Raw genomic sequence first — 20,000 nt, 5'->3', positions numbered from 1 at the left:
GCCTCCTCTTCTGCCTCACCGGACACAGATAAAGAAATAAAGCAAGAAAATGAAAGAAATGGTGTGAGATGCAGGCGCTGAGCTGTGGGAGGCACCACTCTGCAGTGAGCTCTCCAGGACTGCGCCGTTACACCGGAGAGGCAGTTGTGCAGGTTTCACAAAGTTCTTGCACTTGGCTTTGTTTGTTTGGGGACTTTCTCTACTAAACCAATTCAGTACCAGAGGCATCAATCTTGCCAAGAAATGCAAAAGTGTGTGTGTGTGTGTGTGTGTGTGTGTGTGTGTGTGTGTGTGTGTGTGTGTGTGTGTGAGTGAGTGGGGGGGTGTTCTCTTCTCTGTTCTCTGGCAGAATTTGAAACTCCACAACAATGATCATATTACCATCGAGCAGATGTGTTGTGTGCTTATTTCTTCCAAACATTAATGCGCTGTAAACAAACACTGATTTATTGTCCAACATTCCTCCAGATCAATATGCCTTTGCCTCAGGACTCTCCCGCGTCCCTCGTAGGATGGTCAGGATATGTTGCAGACTAGTAGTGCATGACTTCATCAGTCTGTCAAAGGTGATCTGGTACAGCAGGCTGTCCTGATTATAGCCAAGCGAACTCCCACCAGGGTGTGCTTGTTTAGCACGTCTCTGTGGTGTTTAGCACGTCTCTGTGGTGTTTAGCACGTCTTCTGTGGTGTTTAGCACGTCTTCTGTGGTGTTTAGCACGTCTCTGTGGTGTTTAGCACGTCTCTGTGGTGTTTAGCACGTTTCTGTGGTTCTCACTGCAGCCCCCAAATGCTCCCCTAATTCCCTCCCTAATAATGGTAGTGCAGATCTCTTATTGTCTTTATCTAGAAGGTACATTTCCTGGCGAATCTTTCTGGTCTCAGCATGATGCTGTCTGTGTGTGTGTGTGTGGTGTGTGGTGTGAGATGTGTGGTGTGTGTTTATGTGTGTGTGTATGTGTGGTGTGTGTGGTGTGTGGTGTGTGTTTGTGTGGTGTGTGGTTTGTGGTGTGTGTTTATGTGTGTGTGGTGTGTGTTTATGTGTGTGGTGTGTGTGGTGTGTGTTTATGTGTGTGTGGTGTGTTTATGTGTGTGTGTGTGGTGTGTGGTGTGAGATGTGTGGTGTGTGTTTATGTGTGTGTATGTGTGGTGTGTGGTGTGTGTTTATGTGTGTGTGGTGTGTGGTGTGTGGTGTGTTTTTGTGTGTGTGGTGTGTGGTGTGAGATGTGTGGTGTGTGTTTATGTGTGTATGTGTGGTGCGTGTTTGTGTGTGTGGTGTGTGGTTATGTGTGGTGTGTGGTTATGTGTGTGTGGTGTGTGGTGTGAGATGTGTGGTGTGTGGTGTGTGTATGTGTGGTGTGTGTATGTGTGGTGTGTGTTTATGTGTGTGTGATGTGTGGTGTGGTGTGTGTTTATGTGTGTGTGTATGTGTGGTGTGTGGTGTGTGGCGTGTGGTTATGTGTGTGTGTGGGTGTGTGGTGTGTGTTTATGTGTGTGTGTATGTGTGGTGTGTGGTGTGTGTTTATGTGTGTGTGGTGTGTGGTGTGTGTTTATGTGTGTGTGGTGTGTGGTGTGTGATGTGTGTTTATGTGTGTGTGGTGTGTGGTGTGTGGTGTGTAGTTAGGTTCTGTTTCCTTCTCCAGTGCTTCCTCCAACTTCACAGCCTCACTGCAGCCTCCAGAGCGACTGGTCACACTAGTACTGCTACTGTTTCTGAGAGCTCCATTCACACCAGTTTTCTGTCTCTCTCTCCCTCTCTCTCTCTCTTTCTCTCCCCTTCTCTCTCTCTCTCTCTCTCGGTGTCTCTCGCTCAGACTGGCGGGGGGAAGGCAATATCTCGTCTGAAGCAGCTCCAGCAGAGCGGCTGTGAGAAGAGCAAACTGGGCAAACACAAAGACGACTTCCTCAAGAGCCAGGGTCAACAGCAGGTACAACCCCTGACCCCTGACCTCAGAGGTGTTCGCTTTATTTCATTTACAGCACACACACACACACACACACAAAGTATCTGAGAGGAGGCTGTCCCATGGGCTCTGAGAGAAAGACACACAGAGAGAGCACAAGGAGAAAGATTTTAAACATATGAACTCTAAAAGTTAAGAGACAGAAAGACAAGCACAGCGAGTTAAAGAAAGAGAAAGAAACCGAGCGAATGTTGAGCAGGGAACTCGAGCTTCTCCTCAGTCCATGCTCAGAGGTTCTCCAACTACATGATCATTTGTTTCGACCACCAAGCTTGGACACGTGGAGCACTGAGTAGCCCTCGGCTGGCATCCTGGAGTGTGTAGCGTGTCGGATCTCATCAGTAGTGTCAGTGTGCGTTCTCAATGCTCTAATGAGGGGACGTCGTTAGCTTTGGGCCTGCGTGCAGGAACTGTATTTGTCTACTTATACTCTTATTATTATGATGATAAATTCATATTCGTCTATGTCCCGTTCACATACTATATCACTATCATAACTTTGATTATACCCAGTGTGATTATACCGCGTGATTATACTCAGTCTGGTTATAGCCAGTGAGATTATAACCCAGTGTGATTATACCCAGTGTGACTATAACCAGTGTGATTAGAACCCAGCAGTTATAATGCACTGGAGGTTTAGTGAAAGGTTTAATGGTGCACACAGCAGCAAACCTGAGAAGAGAGAGGTAGAGAGAGAGTGGGAAAGAAGGAGGGAGAGAGAGAGTGGGAGAGAGAGAGAGGGAGGGAGGGAGAGAGAGAGTGGGAGGGAGAGGGAGAGTGTGCAAGGAGAAATAGAAGGTTCTTCATGAGTGTCCTGATTTTTGACTCCAAGATGCAAGAGGAGTACACATACCCACACACATGCACACACACGCACACACACGCACACACACGCACACACACACACACACACACACACACACACACACACACACACACTATCTCTCTCTCTTGCTCTCCCTCTCTCACACTTTTTTTGTATGCTCTCTCTTCTCCACCCCTAAGGACCCCCAGCTGAACACTCTTTTCATCTGATGCTTAATTCTCTCCATCTGTCTTCACCTTCTCTCTCTTCGTCCCTTTGAGGACGGGCTTGTCACAGGCTGCTCCTGCACTTTAGTGAGGGACCTTCTTTATTAAGGCCCCATCTGGTCCACCTTGGGATGAAAGGCACGTGAGGAGCAGAAGCAGCTGTAGAGCAGGCTGGGGTACCGCCTCACTGGGGGGCTAGGTTACTGCCTCACTCTGGGGGGCTAGGTTATTGCCTCACTCTGGGGGGCTAGGTTACTGCCTCACTCTAGGGGGCTAGGTTACTGCCTCACTCTGGGGGGCTAGGTTATTGCCTCACTCTGGGGGGCTAGGTTACTGCCTCACTCTGGGGGGCTAGGTTATTGCCTCACTCTGGGGGGCTAGGTTACTGCCTCACTCTGGGGGGCTAGGTTACTGCCTCACTCTGGGGGCTGGAGTACCACCTCACTGGGGGGCTAGGTTACTGCCTCACTGGGGGGCTAGGTTACTGCCTCACTCTAGGGGGCTAGGTTATTGCCTCACTCTGGGGGGCTAGGTTACTGCCTCACTCTGGGGGGCTAGGTTACTGCCTCACTCTGGGGGCTGGAGTACCGCCTCACTCTGGGGGGGCTAGGTTATTGCCTCACTCTGGGGGGCTAGGTTACTGCCACACTCTGGGGGGCTAGGTTACTGCCTCACTCTGGGGGCTAGGTTACTGCCTCACTCTGGGGGCTAGAGTACCGCCTCACTCCGGGGTGCTGGGGTACGGCCTCACTCTGGGGGGCTGTTGTGCCATATTTGAACCCCACCATGTGTGGTAGTTTTTTCATATGCATGAGCAAGTTAGTTGCAGTTTTTCTGGTACTGAGCTAAAATCATTACTTGATCAGTCTGTGTAACACACACGCACACATACATACACACTTTCTCTCTCTCTCTCTCTCATTCTCTTTCTTTTCCTGTTATGGAACAGTAGAGGTACCTGATGTGTGAAATAAGTATGCGTGTGAGAGAGAGAGTGAACATGTCAGCATGTTAAATGCCACATAAAACAAACTCTAACAGTGAAGGGGTTGGGGTTTAGGCCCTGGTGATGTGTAAATATATCCGTGGCCACATTCGTTAGACTCAGCGCTATGTCATGGTGAGTAATGCAGTACACAGAGCTGCGTATTATCAGCGTCCCAGCGCTCGCGTCCTGTACGGTGTCCCAGCGCTCGTGTCCTGTACGGTGTCCCAGCGCTCGCGTCCTGTACGGTGTCCCGGTGTCCCAGCGCTCGCGTCCTGTACGGTGTCCCGGCGTCCCAGCGCTTGCGTCCTGTACGGTGTCCCAGTGTCCCAGCGCTCGCGTCCTGTACGGTGTCCCAGCGCTCGCGTCCTGTACGGTGTCCCAGTGTCCCAGCGCTCACGTCCTGTACGGTGTCCCGGCGTCCCAGCACTCGCGTCCTGTATGGTGTCCCGGTGTCCCAGCGCTCGCGTCCTGAGGCTTGTTCGCGGCTGATGCTAACTGCTGTTTGTCTTCTCTCCACTCCTCCTTCGTCCTCCTCTTCCTCACTGGGTCCGTGACCTGCCATCGGCTCCCGGTGAACTGTGAACCACGTCACATCGCCATGGCAACCTGATGTTCTTAAACCTCCATGACCCTGCAGCAGCAGTGAGAAGAGGCACGCCCCGACTAGATCCAACCCCACCCTGACCTGACCTGACCTGACCTGACCTGCCCCAGGCTTCTCCACTACCTCTCTCTCCTATACTCCACATTCTGATTCCTCTTCCCCACTCCATGGAGCCCCCCCCACTTATGCTTACTCCTGCCACGCCCACCAAGGCTACATGCCCCACCCACCAATCCCACAAGGCCCACTATCTCATAAAAGCCAGGCCCCATGAAAACTTGTCCAGGACCTGGATAAAAGAACTTATTCCCACTCCTCTCTCTCTGTCTCTCTGTCTCTCTCTCTCTCTCTCTCTCTCTCTCTCTCTCTCTCTCTCTCTCTCTCTCTCTCTCTCTCTCTCTCTCTCTCACCCTGCCTCGCCACTATTCCTCGGGCCTCTCTTCTCCCCTCCTCCCACAGACTCTGATTGAGCCTCCTCTCTGTAGCATCAGGGCTGCCAGCTTCTCAGGCCAGCTGCCCTTCGGCCTCCGTAAGCGCCCCCAGGAGGGGGCGCCATCCTTGTTCTGCCCTCCCTGGGTCATCTGAGCCTCTGCTCCGCCGACAGAGGACCTGCCCATTCCTGCCCTGGCCCCGAAGCGCTTGACTAATTGCAGCCAATGATTGAGACGGACAGAAGTGAAGCCCCACCCCATCTGCCCCAGCAGCCAATACAGAGTAAGAAGGGAAATGGCGGTGAAAGTACAGCTGCAAAACAATCAGCCAATCAGGACATCGAACTGACTTTAAACGCGGATAAGCATATACACATACACACTCAAGTGTACACACACACACACACACACACACACATTTCCTGCATTACAGCTCCACTTTACACCCATTTTGAACCTCCAGAGCCCAGCCACCCAGCTGGATTGCCAATCCCCCAGACAAAAAGCCCACCGATGGGCTCGGACGCCTGCCCCTCACCCTCTGCCTGGAGCTCTGCAGTGCCACCAGGTTGGGGGACCAGCATCCACGCCAGGCCAGGGGGCCGACACCAAGCCCACACAAGCCTCATCTGCCAGGCCTCACAGTGTGGACATGGAGGCCTGCCGTAGGCTCTCACTGAGCGTAATAGTTAGACTGTACAAAACTGTGTAAACTCTCTGTGGAGTCACAACGACTGAAAAAGACAGTAGCGTTATAGCGTTGTCAATGTGTGTTCAGATTTCTATCAGTAATATCAATGATTCCAATCACCTGATATGAAAAAAGAACAGCAAAAACAAAAGATGTAATCAACCTTTTCAGTTCTGGAACCAATTCCTTGAGTAGTAAGAGCACAACTAAAGGAAGCTGCTTGAAACTGGTGCTATTATCCTAGTGACATTTTAACGGACGTAAGAAACAGATATGAAATGAACGTGGGACATGGTTTCACTTCCTTAGTCCAGCACACAGGCCCCCAGACCCCACACACAGGCCTGATGGCTTCTCCTGTGCCTAGTTTGTCCTGTTTCCATACTTCTTGTCACAAGGTTGCCATGGCAACAGATGGACTGTGGGGAGGAGAACAGGTCTCCAGGCACAGTCCGAATAGGCAGCATGCCAGATTTATGTCTAGCCTGTAGGAGAGAGTCGCTCATCCGATAGCCCGAATGTCTTCTGAGGCACGTGACTGCGTGAGCGCGTTCCTCGAAAGCACAAACCTGTAGGTCTGAAGGTACATGCAACAGCCAAAATAACCTTCTCAGCTCTGAGACCTTCTTTTAAAAGAGTGTAGTGAGAATGAATCTAACTTTGGGAACGCCTCGCTCAGAAGCCGCGGGTTTCCTAAACATGCAGGAACGTCAATGGGTGGTACATCCACAAAGATGGGGAGGGGTGGTGTTGTCAATCAGTATATCAGCAGGCTCAGGGGCCAATCAGACGCGTGCCTCCTGTACGAGCGGGTCCTTTTCTTCTGAGGACGGTCAAATTGCTCGTGCTTCAAGATTAACATGTGTTACTTCCTCAGCGCGCGGTAACTGCCATTCGCGTTTAATGGTCGAAAGCATCCAAACCTCGTGTTGACTGACGTGCGCTTTTGTTTGTGTGCTTTTGGGTTTTGAGGGCTTTCAACTGCTTTGATGGCTTTGTAACTTTGTTTGGGCCCGCCTGTGATCCTACAACGGTCTGCACTGGCGTTTGCGCTATTGCTGTGTGTTTAAAAAAATGTAAAAATAGTGAAACGCGACACTGCTCCCTGCATGGCGTGTCGCGGCCTCGGGCATTTCTACTCTCGCTAATGCCCTTCTGTTACTGCTCTTTCGTGGCCGTTACTTTGTCGTGTCGCACTGTTGTGTTTCTAAACACACATGGAAAGTGCGCAGACATGGAGACGAGCTAGTGTTGTTCGGGGGTCGTGTGAAGGTACGCGCACACCTGTGCTCAAGGGAGCATATACAATTAGTCCGATGCGCTTTGTGTATGAATTGATCGTTTTGAGTTTTCATACGTCAAATTACTACTGACCTCATCAAAGAAAATTCTAACCCAAAATCGTCAAAGCATATTCCATTAAAACGCAGGCCGCAGGGTTGCCAGGTACAGAGCATGGAGACCCAGATTTGGCAAAAACATTCAAGAAATGTAAGCACTGACCCCACCCCAAGACCCAAACCCATCCCTGGAGGAAAGTGAAGGTGTTGCTAGTCTTAATCCTTAAAGAGTTGCAGAAAGGTTACAGAAGGATCACCAATGTCCAGCGATCAACCTGGACGAGACTACATATAAACTTCAGGCAGAAGGATCAGAGTCTATGTAGACAGAGATGTTTGTGCGTTCCGGCCACAAACTAATCCGGAATGTCTCATAGCAGGGACTTTGTTTATTTTGGGTACAAAAATAAAAGTCCATATGAAATGTAATATCCTGAAAACACATTACAATTACAGTAGATTTTGGAACACGTGGACAAGGTATTGCAGTATATTCCACTTTAATAGAATATGGGAGTACAACCTCTGTGATATTTGTGTATGAAGTTCATAAGGGTTGAAAACATTGTCACTATAAACAAAAGGTTTTCTGTTGTCATCTTTATGTTTTATATTATGAGATTTATTTGTACAGTTTTTTTTTCTTTTTTGTAATTCTTAGGAAATATATATCATATTAGCTAATTATTTATTCATAAGAAAAACATTTTATATATTGAGTTGAATATATATTTACCTAAATGTACAGAACAGATCATATGTAATATAAAGTTGGTTTGATTTTAGATTGTGTGATTAGCAGTTTTGTTAATAAGGAGTTTATATTAGTTCTTAGATTTGAAATGTTGGGTGAATCTGAGACTTTGAGGTCTGTGTCTAGCCGACTTGCCGACAGTTTGTCTGACCAGGTGAATCTTCAAACTGTGAGACTGTTTCTGCCCAGATCTGTAATGTACTCCGAGGACAACCGGTCATTTATGCATTTTCTGAGAAATTGCGTGAAGGAGTCTTAAATTGCATGTGTGCATCCCCTGGTGGCAGAGAGTGGTACTGCACCATCCTCCCGGTTTCTTTTTTCAAACGTACTATATCTTTAAAATGAACAGGTATTTACAGATGTGGGTTGACAAATAATTGCTTTAGTGTTACTCTTTCTTAATAAGTCATTTAAAGATCAGCAATGAGGGAAACAAAAGCTATTAAGAGAGCAAACTGTAATAAAGGGAGATTTGGTGTTAATATTGAATGTTTCTGCTGCAAGATAATTATGTCTGGTGTTCAAGACATAACTGGCACACAAGTAACAGGACTGGAAGCACATCTTTATGAGCTGACCTATGTAACAACAGATTAGTGGAAGTCAAGTTTCTGTAGATTATTTTAACTAAACCATATCCCTTTTAGAAAGCTTTTATTTAACTGAATGGATGATACGGGGTCAAGGCATCAAACAAATATAGACAAAAATAGTAGAAATCAGTAATATGTAAATATAAAGCATCATTCTTATAGTTACAGAAAAATGTTGTCTGGAAAAAAATGTTTTATCAAAAAAAGATGGCGTTCTAAGGTATATATATTAAAAAAATAGCAATGCATGTATATTCTATATGCAGTCGCACGGTGCCATTGTTAAAAAAAAGTTGTCTACATGTTTTATCAAAAAATGTTTTAAAAAAAACCCCTAGAGAGACTAGAGAAGGGCACAGACCTAAAAGGTTTACAACTTTAGAGTAAAGAGTAGGAAAAATCTGATGTTTATTCATCAGATGTGTTTGTGGCACAGGCATGTCCAGTTCTTCTGTAATCTGTGGTGATGTGGTTTCCAGAGTTGATTGAGAGGTGCTGAGTGTCTATTGCAGAGTGATTCCACCCATTGAACTCACCCCTGCCGCTGACCCACCAATCGCGGTTCGACGCCTACTGACCCACCAATCGCGGTTCGACCCCTACTGACCCACCAATCGTGGTGCGATCCCTACTGCCCATAGCGTGCCCCTCCCATCTCTAGAGTAGTGTCATATACGAAAATATAGATCTCTATATAAATAAGATATACATGTACAAATATAGATGCCTATACTGAAGAAAAAACAAACTAGTTTATCAGTGTGGATGCCAATGAAACTTTTGTGAGAACTGTAACCCCTCCCCCCAGCCCCTGTAAGAGGATTCAGAGAGCTGAACTCTTTTGTATATATTTGCTGTGATTGTGTGTCTAATAAACTCCAGCTCTCTTCTACATCTGCTCTTCAGCGGCTGTTTATTGCGAAAATCATTAAACACTAACATTTTTATTTCTTCATGTTTTTTATTGTTTCTGTGCCTCTTTAATATTGTACAAATCACTTCAATCGTTTTTTAAAACAACCTTTTTTTTTTCTCACAAATACTTTGGTAATAGAATCAAAAACCACAGTAATTATAACTGGCATAATAACATACTGGTATAACATTTTAGGGAAATTAAAATATTTCTGAATTCGTCTGTAGGGCTTATATACAGTATAGGGTTAAAAGGTTGCTAAGTGATTTAACAAAACAAATACTGATAATCTGTATGAGCAAGTGCATGGTGTGTGTTTGTTAGTGTGTTTTGTGTATTTCCTCATGAATTTGCACCACGTAAGGTAGGTTTGTGCTCGTAAAGGCATGTCTGCATAACACTCAAGAGTGCAATAACACTCAAGATGATAACAATGGTTTCCATGACTGTGTGGGCTGTTCTGGTTTACATGCATATGTGTGAACGCAACCTTTGAACTCTTAGTTTTCCTGTCGCTGAGCAGGTCTTCGGCCATCTGCTCTCCTGTATGGAGAATTTCTCAAGTCTGATGAAACAAAGACAAAACAGAACAGAAAGCAGATAAACACTTTAGAGTTCACAGGATACATACAACACTACTACATATTTATAGGCTATATACTTCACACTAAGTGTTAGACTGGCACACTTAACTTACTATGCAATTATGCACAGAAGATTCTAGAAGGTGATGAATAGTGGCAACAATGTCCCATAACACAGAACAATCCTTCAGAACACTGCTCCGATACTGTGCAGCAGAACAGTGCTCTAGAACAATCCTCCAGAACACTGCTCCGAAACTGTGCAGCAGAACAGTGCTCTAGAACAATCCTTCAGAACACTGCACTGGCACAATGCTCTAGAACAATCCTCCAGAACACTGCTCCGAAACTGCAGCAGAACAGTGCTCTAGAACAATCCTCCAGAACACTGCTCCGAAACTGTGCAGCAGAACAGTGCTCTAGAACAATCCTTCAGAACACTGCACTGGAACAATGCTCTAGATCAATCCTCCAGAACACTGCTCTAGAACAATGCTCCAGAACACTGCTCTGAAACTGTGCTGCAGAACATGCTGGAGCCCCCCCCCTGGGGGCTGTACCTGTAATGATGCCCTCGATGGCTCCATCTGTGACCTGCGGCTTCACCTGCCTCTTCTTCAACTCTGCTATCAGATCCATCTGAGGCATCTTGGGCATCATGGGACCCTGATAGAGGTCAAATGAATGTCAAAGGTCACACCTAATCAGGCCAACAAAGTCAGCAATCGTTTACGACGATTTCCCCTCCTCCTTGGTCTACGTGTGGAATTGAAAACGTGAACCAGAGGAGAGAGATGGCAGTTCTAGGAGGTCAGGGCTAAACGGAGATATTCTTCTTACCTTTTGGGGCGTGATGTCCTTCTTCTTGGGTGATGGGATGGGCTGCTCCTCTGATGCGATCTCCTGCTTCCTCTTCTGCTCCATGTCCTGCTCAGCTTGCTGTCAGGGCCGGGGTCAGACAAACAACACGACACTTTAGCATTTCACCTGTTTGGCCAACCGTATTTAACACTTCACCAACCGTATTTCTACCTATCATTCTTTTTTTTTTATTCATTGTCAAAATGTAAACATATTTGAGACACTTCCTAGTTTAAAGGGAGAAAATAATTAATGGTCGTTATAGTATTTATTGCGTCATGTCTTTATGAACAGAAAACGATTCAGCATTTGAATCATTTCACAGCTGCAGCTGTAGGAGGTCAGTAGGGTCAGTAACAGGGGTCAGTTACCTTGTAGGCTTTAACAAATCTGACAAAGAGAGGGAAGAATGTAGAGGGCTGTGTGGTCTTTGGGTTCTCGCCAAAATACTCCACCACTGAACCATACGCCTCCTAGTGGAGTGGAGGAGAAATGACAGCGAAGTCAGTCAGACCACAATATAATGAACATGTAAACACGTTGAAGTGTTTAAATAAGAGTGTGAGTGTGTGTGTGTGTGTGTGTGGCTGCATGCACTCTGACCTGGGCTGCCTTGCCGTCTTTTACCAGGGACTCTAGCACTTCGCTGTTGACCTTGACAAACTCCTTCAGCGCTGGGATGTCATCCTGCACCAGGAACTCCTTCTTTGTCCCCTCCATCCCGCGCTCCAAAGAACGCACGTCCTGCAGGACGCCGTCCAGGGACACTGTCCCAGAGGGAGCGACACAGACACACACATTTACCATAAAGGTCATTAGCCAGTATGTCAAATTGGAGGCTTTGGTGTTTGGCCCTGAGGGGTTCCTGGGCATGGAAGGTCACATCACAGTCTGGTGATTTCCCTGCCCACACACACACCTTTCCCGACTCCTCAGTTCGTTTAGCCGGTTTAGTGTGTGTGTGTGTGTGTGTGTGTGTGCGTGTGTGTGTGTGTGTGTGTGTCGCGAGCGGCCCTTACCCAGTGCGGCCTTGTCCACAAAGTGCAGCTCCGTGTGGAAGGAGACCAGCTCCGGATACTTCTCCCGCACCATGTTCGCTATGAAGTGCAGGAGCGTCTGTGAGCGATCTGTGGACTTTGTGTCCAACAGCTGAAGGAGAGAGACAGAGAGTGAGAGAGAGAATGAGGGAGAGATCAAAGGAAAGAGCAAGCGACACCCCCTTCAGTGTAGCCTTCTTCAGGAGAACAGCTAGGGCCGCTTTCATTCAGGCAACTAGCCCTTACAGGCACCGTTCAGACAGCTAGCCCTACAGGAGGGTTCATTCAGGCAACTAGCCCTTACAGGCACCGTTCAGACAGCTAGCCCTTACAGGCACCATTCAGACAGCTAGCCCTTACAGGCATCGTTCAGACAGCTAGCCCTTACAGGAGGGTTCATTCAGACAGCTAGCCCTCACAGGCATTATTCAGACAGCTAGCCCTTACAGGCACCATTCAGACAGCTAGCCCTTACAGGCATCGTTCAGACAGCTCTAGCCCTTACAGGCACCATTCAGACAGCTAGCCCTTACAGGCACCGTTCAGACAGCTAGCCCTTACAGGAGGGTTCATTCAGACAGCTAGCCCTTACAGGCATTATTCAGATAGCTAGCCCTTACAGGCACCGTTCAGGCAACTAGCCCCTACAGGCACCGTTCAGGCAGCTAGCCCTTACAGGCACCGTTCAGACAGCTAGCCCTTACAGGAGGGTTCATTCAGACAGCTAGCCCTTACAGGCATTATTCAGATAGCTAGCCCTTACAGGCACCGTTCAGGCAACTAGCCCTTACAGGCACCGTTCAGGCAGCTAGTTCTTACAGGCATCGTTCAGACAGCTAGCCCTTACAGGAGGGTTCATTCAGAGAGCTAGCCCATACAGGCACCATTCAGACAGCTAGCCCTTACAGGCATTATTCAGACAGCTAGCCCTTACAGGCACCATTCAGACAGCTAGCCCTTACAGGCACTGTTCAGACAGCTAGCCCTTACAGGCACCATTCAGACAGCTAGCCCTTACAGGCATCGTTCAGACAGCTCTAGCCCTTACAGGCACCATTCAGACAGCTAGCCCTTACAGGCACCGTTCAGACAGCTAGCCCTTACAGGAGGGTTCATTCAGACAGCTAGCCCTTACAGGCATTATTCAGATAGCTAGCCCTTACAGGCACCGTTCAGGCAGCTAGCCCTTACAGGCACCGTTCAGGCAGCTAGCCCTTACAGGCACCGTTCAGGCAGCTAGCCCTTACAGGCACCGTTCAGGCAGCTAGCCCTTACAGGCACCGTTCAGACAGATAGCCCTTACAGGAGGGTTCATTCAGACAGCTAGCCCTTACAGGCATTATTCAGACAGCTAGCCCTTACAGGCACCATTCAGACAGCTAGCCCTTACAGGCATCATTCAGACAGCTAGCCCTTAAAGGCATCATTCAGACAGCTAGCCCTTATAGGCACCATTCAGACAGCTAGCCCTTACAGGAGGGTTGATGATTGACATGTAGCAGACTGCTCAGTCCCACCCACCAGGTCAAGACTCTGCAGACGGAAGCCGTAGGCCGCTCCTCTCTTACTGCTGTTCATGTAGTTCCCAAAAGCCAAGATGATCTGAGAAAGAGAGACATACAGGCACATCCTCAGTCCACGCCGCACATGTCAGGGGCCGGAGCTGACAAAGTCCACCCCCCACTGGTGTATCCCCACTGGTGCATCAGTCACTTACCTCTAACATTTTCTTCAGCTTCATGGAAGACTTGAGGGACACAGAGGCTGCGATGATGGAGTCCAGTTGCTGTGGTGGGAGTAGAAGAAGGTCGCAGTGTTAACACGCTGAACCACCCATGCAGTGGAGGGGCCCTTGCGGGAACGCTGGCCCTGTGCCACTCACCGGCCGCAGGCGCTTCACGCTGTCAGGGAAGTTGCCCATGAAGGTGAGGGTGCTGATGCGCTGGGCCAGCCGCGGGATCTTGCCGAAGCGCATCACAAAGCGGTCCTCCTCGGCCAGCTCCTCGAGGGGGCGCCCTTCCTTCTCGTAGTTCTGCATCAGCTTCAGTTCATAATCGGACGGAATGAAGCGCTCCAGGAGCTCCAGGAAGTCCAAGCTCAGAGCCTGCTGGTCATACCTGAGAGGCAGAGACTTTAAACTGTAGTTTTTACCGATTACCGTATTGATTATTTTTAGCAGATATCATTTACTTTGAAATATATATTATTGTCTTGCTGAAGAAAGGCAAGACAGTTTCCCAGCTGCTTGAGTAACCACACCTAACTACTCTTCTACAGAGCAACTTATAACACATATAGGAAGTCCGGCACTTTCGGACTGAACGCATTGATTAGGTGTTTTAGTTGGGAAAACACTGAAATGTGAAACACAGTTGTTCCTCCAGCACAAGGACACTATGGTGGGAAAACTGAAAGCTCCGCCCACTGTCCTGATGTGCAGTAGTGGAGGACCAGAGATGGAGAGCAATGCATACGTTTGGATGGCGGTGCAGATGTCGGCCGGGCTCATGCCTGCCTTGCGCAGGGTGATGGCCAGGTTCTTGGCCTTGTTGGCCTCCAGAAGGGACACCTTGACGGGGGCTTTACTGGCCTTCACTTTCAGCTTGGACAGGTCGGTCGGCGGGCCCTGTGCCTTCGTCTTAAACTGTTCCGCAAACATGTCCATGTTCAACTCCTGCGGTACGAGGAACAGATGCGTTTAAGAACATGGGTACTATGACTATGGGGACTATGGGTACTATGACTACAGGTAGTATGGGTGCTATGACTACGGGTACTATGGGTAATATGACTACAGGTTCTATGGGTGCTATGACTATGGGGACTATGGGTACTATGACTACAGGTAGTATGGGTGCTATGACTACGGGTACTATGGGTAATATGACTACAGGTTCTATGGGTGCTATGACTATGGGGACTATGGGTACTATGACTACAGGTAATATGGGTGCTATGACTACGGGTACTATGGGTAATATGACTACAGGTTCTATGGGTGCTATGACTACGGGTACTATGGGTACTATGACTACAGGTTCTATGGGTGCTATGACTACGGGTACTATGGGTACTATGACTACAGGTAGTATGGGTACTATGGGTCTATGGGTACTTCCTAAACTTTGTTTTGTTTGCTTAGGAAAGATTTTTTTCATATCAAATAAGGAGAGAGAGAGCCAGTGAAAGGGTTTGGGCAAACAGATGTAAAATTGACTGACCAGAGGTGGATCAGAATTAAGCATATTGCAGATATGAAATGCAAATACGAAAAATCAACAGAAGGTTTTTAGAGCTGTGTGTCAGGTCTGTGTCTGTATGCTATTTGTGTGTCAGGTCTGTCTGTCTGATGTTTGTATCAGGTCTGTCTGTATGTGGTTTGTGTATCAGGTCTGTCTGTCTGCCGTTTATGTGTCAGGTCTGTCTGTGGTTTGTTTGTCAGGTCTGTCTGTCTTGTGTCAGGTCTGTCTGTCTGATATTTGTGTCAGGTGTCTTGTCTGTCTCTGTGTGTCAGGTCTGTCTGTGCTGTTTGTGTGTCAGGTCTGTCTGCAGTTTTATTTCAGGTCTGTCTGTGCTGTTTGTGTGTCAGATCCGTCTGTCTGTGGTTTGTGTGTCAGGCCTGTCTGTCTGCTGTTTCAAGGCCTGTCTACCTGCAGTGTCAGGCCTGTCTGTCTGCTGTGTCATGTCTGTTGTCAGGCCAGTCTGTCTGCTGTGTCAGGTCTGCTGTATCAGGCCTGTCTGCTGTGTCAGGTCTGTCTGTCTGCAGTATCCGGTCTGTCTGCTGTGTCTGGTGTGTCTGTCTGCAGTATCCGGTCTGTCTGTCTGCTGTGTCAGGTCTGCTGTATCTGGCCTGTCTGCTGTGTCAGGTCTGTCTGTCTGCAGTATCCGGTCTGTCTGTCTGCTGTGTCAGGTCTGCTGTATCTGGCCTGTCTGCTGTGTCTGGTCTGTCTGTCTGCAGTATCCGGTCTGTCTGTCTGCTGTGTCAGGTCTGCTGTATCTGGCCTGTCTGCTGTGTCTGGTCTGTCTGTCTGCAGTATCCGGTCTGTCTGTCTGCTGTGTCAGGTCTGCTGTATCAGGCCTGTCTGCTGTGTCAGGTCTGTCTGTCTGCAGTATCCGGTCTGTCTGCTGTGTCAGGTCTGTCTGTCTGCAGTATCCGGTCTGTCTGCTGTGTCTGGTCTGTCTGTCTGCAGTATCCGGTCTGTCTGTCTGCTGTGTCAGGTCTTACTCCTAACAGCTGCTCATCATCCAGCTCGCTGAACACTGTACCCTCCACTTGGTTTGGTTTGAGCGCCTGCCAGTTTAGCTGAGGCATGCGGAACTTGGTCTGGATGGCCTTCCGTTTTTTCACATCTGTGAAAAACACACACGTCACCTTTTCTGTGTCTCTGTGTGTGTGTGTGTATCTGTGTGTGTCATAGGTGTCCTTGATGATATGCCTCTACCTGCATCAACAGGTGGAGGAGGTCCCAGTGGAGGAGGTCCTGGTGGAGGAGGTCCAACCAGAGCAAAGGGAGGGGGCGGGGGAGGAGGCGGGCCATTAGTTGAGCATGTACCAGGTAAGGGAGGAGGTGGTGGAGGAGGTGGGGGTGGGACCAGACCAGGAGGTGGAGCTTGTGTGCATGGATCTGAAGATACAGGTAATGGAGGAGGAGGAGGAGGAGGGGGAGGGGGAGGAGGCGGAGCTGGTGGATGAAGAGGTGCCGCTTGATTGGCAGATCCGGAGTCTGTTAAAGTTTTGATAGTGAATCGGTTAAGAATTCTAGTATCACGGCGCAGGCTCTAAACCACAGCTCGCGCACTGCGCATGTGCAGAGATATGTTCTTATTTTTAATGAAACAATGAAGAAATGAAACAAAAACAAAGACAAACGAAACCCTGGAATAATAAGGACAGGACACAGGCGCAGCTGTGGGCTGAGTTAATCATTTCATGTGCGGCTGCGGATTTGACCTGGTTCAGGAACAGGGACCGCTGGCACTACGGTGACGGGGATGACCTCGATGTCCAGAGAGCCTGACGCTCTCCTCTCCAGGCGGAGCAGGCCCTTCTCCTGGAGCTCCCTCAGACGCACCTCCAGCCGGGATCTCCTGCGCTCCTCTTGGTCTCTCTCTCTGGCCTCCTCCGCATCTCGGTGCGAGAGCGGCACCGTACGCTCGCGCTCCCTCTCGCGCTCCCTCTCGATCTCACGCTCGCGCTCGCGCTGCTGCAGGACGCTCACCTGAGCACAGGACTCACGCAAGCTCTCCTGTGGACCGGGAGAAGAGAGAGAGAGACAGACAAAAGCCTTTATGTATTTATCGATTCATTACTTCTTCCTGCTCTCCTTTTTAGTCACTTCTTTACCATCCACATCTCCACTTCTTGCTGGTATTATTTCATACAGATTTCAGCTCTTTTCAAGTTCATTATTATAACACAGAGTTCATTAAGTGCAAAGGTTCATTCATGATGTTTTACTGTAATACTGATTTGGCAAAACCGTAAATGAATATTATAGAGCCAGTAAAGCTGACAACTAAAATGAAATGAACTGAATTGAATTCAGAGAGGCAATGCAGACAGTCATAGAGAGAGAAAAAAAGGAGATGGACAGACAGACAGACAGACAGACAGTGATGTGAGACAGAAGGAGAGAGACACACACACACACACAGACAGACAGAAAGAAAAACACTATAAGAAAAATCAGGCAATCAGAGAGAGGAAGAAACAGAGAGCAAGAGTGTGCGAGAGAGAGATGAGAGAGAGATGGCAAGCGAGAGAGGGTGAAAGAGAGAGGGAGAGAGAGGGGGGGAGCGAGAGAGTGGGTGAGAGAGAGAGAGAGAGTAAGAGGCAGAGAGAGAGGGAGAGAGAGAGAGAACGCGAGAGAGACAGAACCAGAGAGCGAGAGAAAGAGAGAGAGAGAGAGAAAGAGAGAGAGAGAGAAAGAGAGAGAGAGAGAAAGAGAGAAAGAGAGAGAGAGAGGGAGAGAGAGAGAGAGAGAGGGGGGTACCTTCAGCAGAGCAACCTCTTTAGTGGCCTGCATGAGTTGCTGCTCCAATTCAGTCACTTTCTCTATCGCTCCACTCTCATACTCTTGAACCTTAGCATTCAGCTACACACACACACACATACACACACACATACACACACACATACACACATACATACACACACACACACACACACAGACACACACACACACACACACACACACACACACACATAATTAAACACTAAACAAAATATGAATCCTAAATAAACACAAAGTACATGACAAATTTAAATGGTTAAACTTGATTGAAGCTGCAGTTCTACGAGTGTGTGTGTGCGTGCATGTGTGTGTGTATGTGTGTGTTTGTGTGTGTGTAGTACCTGTGCGGTGAGCTCCTGTAACTCCTCCATGTGTTCCAACATTCCCCCTTTATTCTCTGCGTCCTCCAACAGAGCGCCCACATCAAACACGTTATCCAGATATGCCTGGATCTGCACCTGAAGCTTCTCACTCTCTGTCAGCTTCAGGTCCTGAGAACACACACACACACACACGCGCAAACTGTGCATTGGCTTTAGATGTACACCCACTACAAACTCCTCTCTTGTTGTTACACTCCCTGGTCACTGAAGGTTCTGGGTATTAATTGGGTGGTGGCTCAGCATCAGCACTGACATTCTAGTGGCATGGGGTACCAGGAACAGCTGTATGTACAACTTCGAGACAAACATACTGTCACTACACACCTTTAGATACTCATCCAGGCCCAGATAGGTGAACTCATACTGAAGATGCACTCGAAAGTTCATGTTCTCCACAGAGTGAACTACAATGTTGATGAACTGCATACAAGCCACCTGCAGAAAAGAGAGAGAGAGAGAGAGAGAGGTGGAGTGATGGAAGACAGCGGAGGAGAAATTTATTATCTGTTCATTAGCAGTGAATGTGTGTACATAACAGAAGCACTGTAATTAAATTATTCCATAGAGCCTCTTAATGGATGTGGGTGACATCATTCATATGAATATATTAATATTAATAAGTCGTTATATAATGGTAATAATGAACTGCAATGAATGTGTTGTAATGGGGCCGAGTGTCACGTTAAGAGTAAAGGGCTGTTATGGTATCAGTGACGTTTGGGTTGTGCAGGAGTATGATGTAAGCAGACGGTAGCGGTGAGCTCACCATGAAGTCAATGTTGCTGTCATCACAAGCGAAGTACTCCATTAACTTCTCAAACCTGTTCTTCTCTCCACTCACCTGCAGGGGACAGGCAAGAGCCGGAGGTGAGTACTCAGCACAACTCGACGCTTGTTTACTCCTCCGCACAGTTTAGGAAGAACCGCTAAAGTGCTGAGTTTGAAATGCTAAAGGAACGTTTTCCATGAGGGTGCCACATGTCCACTGTGGTGCGCACAATGGGGGTTCGGGGGGGGTTATGTTATAGCATTCATGGGTCTACATGACACTGTGTAAGGAACTGCTTACCATGTAACCTCAGATCAGACAGAGCCATTAGATCACACAGAGGCATGGGTGGGGTATTAGAGATCACACAGAGGCATGGGAGGGGTATTAGAGATCAGACAGAGGCATGGGAGGGGTATTAGAGATCAGACAGACATGGGTGGGGTATTAGAGATCACACAGAGGCATGGGAGGGGTATTAGAGATCAGACAGAGGCATGGGTGGGGTATTAGAGATCACACAGAGGCATGGGAGGGGTATTAGAGATCACACAGAGGCATGGGAGGGGTATTAGAGATCACACAGAGGCATGGGAGGGGTATTAGAGATCACACAGAGGCATGGGAGGGGTATTAGAGATCACACAGAGGCATGGGTGGGGTATTAGAGATCACACAGAGGCATGGGTGGGGTATTAGAGATCACACAGAGGCATGGGTGGGGTATTAGAGATCACACAGAGGCATGGGAGGGGTATTAGAGATCAGACAGAGGCATGGGCGGGGTATTAGAGATCACACAGAGGCATGGGTGGGGTATTAGAGATCACACAGAGGCATGGGAGGGGTATTAGAGATCAGACAGAGGCATGGGCGGGGTATTAGAGATCACACAGAGGCATGGGCGGGGTATTAGAGATCACACAGAGGCATGGGAGGGGTATTAGAGATCACACAGAGGCATGGGTGGGGTATTAGAGATCACACAGAGGCATGGGTGGGGTATTAGAGATCACACAGAGGCATGGGTGGGGTA

At 48.3% G+C, this 20,000-nt stretch overlaps 2 protein-coding genes across 2 annotated transcripts in view; one reads left to right on the top strand and one right to left on the bottom strand.

Moving 5' to 3' along the window:
• Window positions 1-9,292, top strand: part of si:ch211-278a6.1 (SRC kinase signaling inhibitor 1) — a 109,439-nt gene extending 100,147 nt beyond the window's left edge. The window contains exons 18-19 of the mRNA XM_035523731.1: window positions 1,812-1,925; window positions 4,622-9,292. Coding sequence (XP_035379624.1) covers window positions 1,812-1,925; window positions 4,622-4,630 — 123 coding nt within the window. The 3' untranslated portion in view covers window positions 4,631-9,292. The remainder of the gene's footprint in view (window positions 1-1,811; window positions 1,926-4,621) is intronic.
• Window positions 9,293-9,769: 477 nt separating this feature from the next.
• fmnl1a (formin-like 1a) overlaps window positions 9,770-20,000 on the bottom strand; it is a 19,085-nt gene continuing 8,854 nt past the window's right edge. Inside the window, exons 10-26 of the mRNA XM_035523764.1 lie at window positions 18,962-19,036; window positions 18,520-18,630; window positions 18,154-18,303; window positions 17,792-17,893; window positions 16,750-17,044; window positions 16,241-16,522; window positions 16,024-16,148; window positions 14,273-14,472; window positions 13,681-13,915; window positions 13,516-13,584; window positions 13,320-13,400; window positions 11,781-11,910; window positions 11,365-11,528; window positions 11,133-11,234; window positions 10,741-10,839; window positions 10,461-10,566; window positions 9,770-9,881 (exon numbers count right to left, since the gene is read on the bottom strand). Coding sequence (XP_035379657.1) covers window positions 9,817-9,881; window positions 10,461-10,566; window positions 10,741-10,839; window positions 11,133-11,234; window positions 11,365-11,528; window positions 11,781-11,910; window positions 13,320-13,400; window positions 13,516-13,584; window positions 13,681-13,915; window positions 14,273-14,472; window positions 16,024-16,148; window positions 16,241-16,522; window positions 16,750-17,044; window positions 17,792-17,893; window positions 18,154-18,303; window positions 18,520-18,630; window positions 18,962-19,036 — 2,391 coding nt within the window. The 3' untranslated portion in view covers window positions 9,770-9,816. The remainder of the gene's footprint in view (window positions 9,882-10,460; window positions 10,567-10,740; window positions 10,840-11,132; window positions 11,235-11,364; window positions 11,529-11,780; window positions 11,911-13,319; window positions 13,401-13,515; window positions 13,585-13,680; window positions 13,916-14,272; window positions 14,473-16,023; window positions 16,149-16,240; window positions 16,523-16,749; window positions 17,045-17,791; window positions 17,894-18,153; window positions 18,304-18,519; window positions 18,631-18,961; window positions 19,037-20,000) is intronic.

Source organism: Electrophorus electricus, chromosome 1, assembly GCF_013358815.1.
Source record: "Electrophorus electricus isolate fEleEle1 chromosome 1, fEleEle1.pri, whole genome shotgun sequence".
NCBI classification, from domain to species: Eukaryota; Metazoa; Chordata; class Actinopteri; order Gymnotiformes; family Gymnotidae; genus Electrophorus; species Electrophorus electricus.
Note: the sequence above shows the minus strand (reverse complement) of the source record. Positions and strands in the feature narration are given on the sequence as shown.